Raw genomic sequence first — 7673 nt, forward strand, 5'->3', positions numbered from 1 at the left:
AAGTTAATTAAAAAATAATGATAATTATATCCTATAATAATGATTTATTTTTTAAAATATAAAACACTGGTATAAATATAGATATTATTTATATATCAAAAACTTGTATTGTATATTAAGTGTATGTAAATGTTTTTGATAATTTAATAAATAATAATAATAATTACATTTAATTGTCTCTAAATCGTTGGGATTGTTCAACAAATAATCGGCAACTTGTTTGCACTGATGGCTAACAATTGATTCATTGATTGAGACAAACAATTGTTTTATAATATAATGATTATTATTATTATTACCGTAAATCAGATCAATATTATCAATGCATTTTGTTTTTGAAATAATAGCAACAATTAATATAAAAAAGCTATTTAAATAAAATAAGGTTTTTATAATTGACATGATTTTAAATTTAATAAAAATAAAAACAATAGTTAAGTTTAAAACAATAGTTTATAAATACAATATCTTATTAAATGTATTAATTTTTAAAAAAAAAATTATTAAAACAACTAAACATTTATCTATTAAAAAAAATATAAATATTAAAAAATACTGTAATTAGTAAATAATGTATTAATTTTTTTCTAATAAAATATTTATAAATCAGAAAAAATATGCTTATCATCTTTAGCTCAAAAAAAAGTAATTGTATTTTGAAAATATGATACAACTTTCAATATTTTTTTTCTAACTATTTAATTATTAAATATTAAAATAAATATTAAGTTAGATTTTTTATGTTTTTAAAAATTTGCTAGATTATTTTTTTTATATATATACTCTAAGATTAAACTATATAAATAGTATATATATATATATATTGTATATATCTAATATATTTAATCTAAATAATAATCTAAAAGTAATAATCTAAATACTATATATAAATAATTTTAATTGGATAAAGTTTGTTTTTAGATTATTAATATAAAGTAATTTAAATTAATTATTATATTTTATTAGTTAATTAATAGAAATAATATATATATATATAAAGTATAATAATATTTAATAAAATTTTTTTAATGAAGTATCAAAATGTCTTTTATTATAAAAAAAATAAAATTAAAAAAATATTTATTAAGTATAAATGATAATTAAATATTTTAAAAAAAAATTACAATAAATACTTTTTCAATATAATAAATATCTAAAAGGTTTGACATAAATATTTTTATTAAAATATAAAAAATAAAATAATAACTGTTTTTTTTTGAATGAATTTGCAAATCAAAAAAAGTTGAAATATTTTTTCAGTAAAACGCATGTTTTTTTAAATCAATAGTTAAAACTAAAATTATATATAAGTAAGTTATCAACAACAACAAAAAATACAATAGTTAATATAATAAGTTTTCGTTAGAAAAAATATAATTACTTATTTTAACTTTTTTTTAAAAATGTTTAAACTTGAACCGGAACTCTATAATTCATTTACTGATAATAAATACTATAACGAAGTATTAGAAAATTCATTTAATATTATTAATAATAAACTCAATAGGTATGTATATATTATTATTATTTTTTAATATATATATATATATATATTTATATTTATATAAATATAAAACTATACAATATATAAATTATAATTAGTTATTATATTATAATTAGTTATTAAATTATAATTAGTTATTAAATTATAATTAGTTATTAAATTATAATTAGTTATTAAATTATAATTAGTTATTAATTATTATTTTTCGGTGGGGAGGTACAGAAAATTTGATGTCATAGTGGATTTAGGATGCGCTGAGGGCGGTATAACCAAACTACTATCAACACGTGTACCACATCGTAAACTAGTGGCCATCGATACGGTACCCGATCTGCTAAGCTATGCCCGACAGTACAATACAGGTCCGACAATCGACTATCAGCTACAGGACATGTCCGTTGAGTGGCCACAGTTGTCGCCACAGTTACGCCAATTGGAGACGACAGTGGATCTGGTTTTTGCCAATTTTGTTGTACCGCACTTTACCGACAAAACCAAACTAATGTCACTGATTAGTAAACTGTTGGCACCGGGCGGTGGTGTGTTTCATTCAAATAATATGCTGTATCCGGATTTGAATAAAAAATTATTGCCCAAATACAAGGGTCCAAAACCATGGTATCCATCAATAGAGAAACAAATCGATGATTATAGACATAGTTTACTGGATAATGGTTTTCAAATCAAAGAGTTTACTATTGTTGAAAAACATTGGAAATGGAGTCGAAAACAAGCTATTGGTTTGTTTTTATTTATTTTTTGTTGTTTTATGATTTTTTGAATATTAAATATTAAAAAAACTAAATATAAGAAACTAAAGATAAGTAAAACTAAATATAAGTAAAAATAAATATTAAAAAACTAAATATTAAAAAAACTAAATATTAAGAAATATAATATAAAAATAAATTATAAACTACAGTAGTTATAGTCTACACTATAGATTAAAATATAATTTATTAATAATAAAAATAATAATTATTATTATTATTATCAAAGAGATGATGCCTTACGCTGTCGAAGACTTTCGCCAATTCTATCCGAATCGTCAACTATTTGACGAAGAAGTTGGGGAACACTTGTGGGACACTCTGTTCGACGCCTATCGCAACCAACCGGACGACCCGCCCGTAGCCGACGGCGCGTGGAAACAGTTTTTGGCCGACGAATCGCAAACAGAAATCGATGATTGTATACCTTATATCAGGATTGTGGCCATAAAAGACTAAAAATTATAATTTAATAAAAATAATTGTCTTATAATATTAATATTACTACTAATAATAATAATAATCTAAATTTTTTGAAAAACTTTTATAATCTAAACTTATATTAAAATATAAAACAATAATTTTATTTGAATATAAAAATTATTTGTGTCCATAAAATTAAATAAATTAAAAGTAAATTAATAAAATTAATACCCGTATTAAAACAAACCTAAATAGTATTGAAAATAGTTTATTTATATTATTATTTTATTAAAATCTATAACAAATAAAAATTTTCTATATTTTCTAATATTTATAATATTGTGATATACCACGTGGATTAGGTCAAGATTAAGGCGGTGAGAGGGCTAATCTTGTTTTGGCCGATGTCGGCTCCTAATGATTATCACAGGTACTCTTAGATTTATTTGAATACTATAAATATAACGAGAATGTTATATGAAAAATAGTATAAGTTTAGGTTCCATAAAGATATATCAATTATAGGTTCAGTTTGAGTTAAACTGCATTTAGAATAATGGGTGTAGAGTTAAAATAGGGCTTAACTATTAAATATACGAAACTAGATGTATAGCCAATTAGGTATAATCACGTCATATTGAAAAGTCAGTAATAGAAAAATAAGTCGACAGCGCATACATGCGTGATCGCTATGTTTTCACTGTGAAGAGAGTTAGTGTTTTACTAACTCTCAGAGAGTTCTCATCAAGTCTTCAGAGTGAATAGACGTGAAGTGTTGTACTCTAGTTGTTTTTTATACTTGAAACACATAAATAAAGGGATTTAACACAACTAAAGAGTAAGTGTTTCGAGGGGCTCGGGCCTTTGGCCCTGAGTCCCTTAAGAAAGTGTAAGCTAGCGAAGTAATTTAAAGGTTAATTAAGTAAGTATGATTATCAGAGTTTATAATGTAAGTATTAGTGTTATTAATAAAGTCATCATCAAACGGAAACAGGAGCGCACTACATCAGCAACTCAGCACGGATTCAACTATAAGTAAGTTTTAGTTTAAGGTATGCCAATCTGCGGGAGCGTAGATTCGGCATGTATTATGTCTGCCTATGGGAGCATAGGTAGGACATGTAGAGTATGCCGACCTGCAGGAGTGTAGATCAGGCTTTGATCCGAGGCAAACCTCGGATCATGGTATAGTTTCAGACTGAAATAGTCAGTCTTAGGTATATTTGATAACATAAATGTTATCCAAAGGTGTGTCTCTCGGTGGAAACACCGATCGAGACATAGATTTAGTAGGTAACAGTAATGTTACCTTAAGGTTTGTCTCTCGGTGGAAACACCGATCGAGACATAGATTTAGTAGGTAACAGAAATGTTACCTTAAGGTTTGTCTCTCGGTGGAAACACCGATCGAGACATAGATTTAGTAGGTAACAGTAATGTTACCTTAAGGTTTGTCTCTTGGTGGAAACACCGATCGAGACATAGATTTAGTAGGTAACAGTAATGTTACCTTAAGGTTTGTCTCTCGGTGGAAACACCGATCGAGACATAGATTTAGTAGGTAACAGAAATGTTACCTTAAGGTTTGTCTCTCGGTGGAAACACCGATCGAGACATAGATTTAGTAGGTAACAGTAATGTTACCTTAAGGTTTGTCTCTCGGTGGAAACACCGATCGAGACATAGATTTAGTAGGTAACAGAAATGTTACCTTAAGGTTTGTCTCTCGGTGGAAACACCGATCGAGACATATTTGCAGACTGTAATAGTCAAATAATGGGTTTAGATCTATGAAAACATAGATCTAAGTAGTAGTTCTGACTGAAGAGTCGGACATAGGTTAAGTATGATAAAGTTAGAGTAAGTAATCGGTATGTATTATAAGTGTATATCGTGAGTATAGATAGTAAACAAGAGATGTCAAACAACGAGACAGCGGAACAAACGGCAGGATCGTAACGGCTCGACATAATCAAAGCTAAGTGAGGTTTACTTTGTAAGTGATAATTTTAGTACATATAAGGCACTTTTGAATTATAAATTATGAATATAAATGCAAATGCGTTGCGATCACTGTTGTTGAGGGTGTCATCATCGTGGTGATGATGATCCGTGTAGCTTCTGTGTCAACTTTACCGCTGGAGAAGGTGATAGTAAGCGCGACTTTAACAGAGGACTATCTCTCAACCTATATTAGTGAATTACCGCACGGAAATTGCTACATTTTTGGCGAGCCAACCAGGATGCGACGTTGTTTGTCATCGTTTATTGTTTGTCTTTTGTCCAAAAAATAAAAATTATAAATATAAAAAAAAAAACAAATCGTCCGGTCCTTCGATTTCGATGGTAGACGAGAAATGGTCAATGGACAACATTTGTGAGATGAGCTGTACATCTTAATAAACAGTGGTGTGCTGTACACCAGAAATATAACAGACGGTGAGCTGAAACACCCAAAACAGCAACGAGACTACGGTGTGCCAGCGTGTCGCGAGCACCCGATTATAAAGTTTCTGTCCCGCGCTGCATTAAACACATGGAATCAGTTCCAAAAGCTTATAATGCGTCTGTTATGTTTATGCAGTGATGGTAACCCGAAAAAACCCCAACGACGCGAAAGATAAAATAACTTCAGGAGAATTTGAAAGAGATGAGGAATATAGATCGAAACTTAAGGTGTGGAATGACATTATATTGGAGGAAATAAAGAATATTAATCAAATGATATATCGAAACCCAATGATTTCAAAGAGATTATGTGAAAAATTAGTCGTTGTGGAATCTCTTAAGTTTTCGTTACAATCAATGATAGCGAAATTTAAACAAGTTATGTATAAAAGAAAGTTTGGTAACTCTTTGCGTATATCAATCAAGAAAACAAAAGATTCAGAGGTTCTTTTTTATAAAAAGCTGGATGATTACTATAATTACATTAATAAATGTAAAGAAACATGTAATAAATCAACGATTCATCCGACGGATGTAGTTTGTATACTATGCTGTCGTGTTCGTGTTTCAGAAGACTTCAATCTAGGAAAGTACAATGCCGAGAGAATAAGTTACGAATTTCAAGAACATCGGAAATATAAAAGTGAATACAAAATGTCCGATACAAGTGACGTGGAACCAAATAACAGAGTGAATTATGGCATTACTTCACAGAAACACGATGAAATTATTGTGCAGATTGATAGTAAACAAATTAAGGATCTCAGAATGATTTCTCAAAGTGCAGATAAAAGTAATTTAAAGGATAATGAAGTAAAATATAAAAATACGTCACGATCTAATAAGAGGTTCGGGAGAACAAAGAGAGGTACGCAGAAGAAACTTCCAAAAATAGATTTGATTAATTTGTCGGTACATAAAGATAAGGATCCTCCTTTAGACGTTGAGTTGGGCTTCGATATTGAATGTGGGAAAAATAAAAAGAGCAATGGGTTAGTTCCTATACGTGTCGCAATCTGTAGTAGATTAAGAACTCGACAATTGATTAAATACGGCTTGAAAAGTAATTGTATTTTTCATTGTTTTATTTATCAAAACCCGAAAGATGTAAACCCAATGACCAAATACTCTGGTGTCACTAATGGCCAAATGACACAGGGAATAAGTCTTCAAGAAGCGAAAGATCACGTTATCTATTATCTGGAGAGATATCACATTCTTGGAGCTGATATCTCAAAAGATCTTAAAGTAATGGGATTAAGTGACTATAAGTCCATTAAGAAAATAACCGATATTCAACCTATATTTCACGGCAAAAATGGTAAAAATGACAAAATCGGTTTGAAGACATTATCCTATAGTATTAAAAATAAATATATACAAGAGTACGATACCGAATCTAAAGGACATAGTCCGCTAATTGATTCTCAATTAACTGTTGACATCTATAAACAGCATAAAAAAGGACGGACACAACCTCAAATTGATGACGCAGGGGGTATCTCATATCAATGGACAAGAGAAAAAGAATCAAGCAATTACGAAATAACGAGAATTAAGGAGGTTATGCGACAGTGCAGAAAGTCCCGATAAACAGAATGAAATGTATATAAATGTTTGTAAATTATAAAATGTTATTAGTTAAAAGCTCAAATGAGTTTTTCAGAATGTCTAAAAGTTTATATTTTGATCATCAAATTTTTTATGAATTTATGCACCTATCTGATACATTGGTTGAAAAGATTATTCATCTAATGGACGAACAAAAGGAAATGGGATTAACATTTAATAAACATCTTGAACTATTTAAAACCCGGTTGGCTTTACAAATCCATCAATCGATTGTTGCCGATATAATACAAGGTTCAGCAATAGAGGTGACTTTCTACACAATCGATGCGTTGTTCAAAGAGTTGAATGGATTTGATATACCTATTCGTGTTGGTATCGGATATTATATTGATCATCAAGAAAAATGTAACAACTGTTTAATGAGAACGATAACAACTGCGGTCGAGGGATTTATTTACGTTCAAGATTATATAAGAATAAAGATTGAAGAATCCATCGGAATTGATGAAGGATCCTCAATTCAGACGGCAGACAATATCATCAATGAGATGGTTGATACTTTAGTTAATAATGAAAACAGACTGGAAAAAGTGAATGACCAACATAAAGATTTATTCCAATCTGTTTACGCAGTAGACGAATTCTCCGACAATGAAGAAATGTGTAAAAATGTTGATGACATCATAAAGAATTTAAAATTAAACTAATAGACTTACGTTATGTTGAAGAAATATGTTAAATTAGTGGTAATGGGATTTTAATTAATTAAGATTTACTTTCTATCTTATGATAACCTTGTTTTACTCTGAATTCACATTTATGTAAATGTAGTAAAACCTGTTTGAATTATAATCGTATTTAATAAAATTTTAGTATAAAAGACTGTTTAATGTTATTTCATGTAATATTATTTGTAGAAATGAGTAAAGTTGTTCAAACTTATACTCAGACCTACT

General features: G+C 28.7%; 1 protein-coding gene across 1 annotated transcript; it reads left to right on the forward strand.

The window, feature by feature from the left end:
* Positions 1 to 1354: 1354 nt before the first annotated feature.
* Positions 1355 to 2733, forward strand: LOC128963306 (uncharacterized). The gene is made up of 3 exons (XM_054309813.1): positions 1355 to 1507; positions 1727 to 2244; positions 2504 to 2733. Exons 1-3 carry the CDS (start codon positions 1404 to 1406, stop codon positions 2731 to 2733), a joined length of 852 nt encoding a protein of 283 aa, XP_054165788.1. The 5' UTR covers positions 1355 to 1403.
* The last annotated feature ends 4940 nt before the right edge of the window (positions 2734 to 7673 follow it).

The sequence above is a fragment of the Oppia nitens genome, unplaced genomic scaffold, assembly GCF_028296485.1.
Source record: "Oppia nitens isolate AA-2021 unplaced genomic scaffold, nextdenovo-longstitch-racon4-pilon3 scaffold15_pilon_pilon_pilon, whole genome shotgun sequence".
Classification (NCBI taxonomy): domain Eukaryota; kingdom Metazoa; phylum Arthropoda; class Arachnida; order Sarcoptiformes; family Oppiidae; genus Oppia; species Oppia nitens.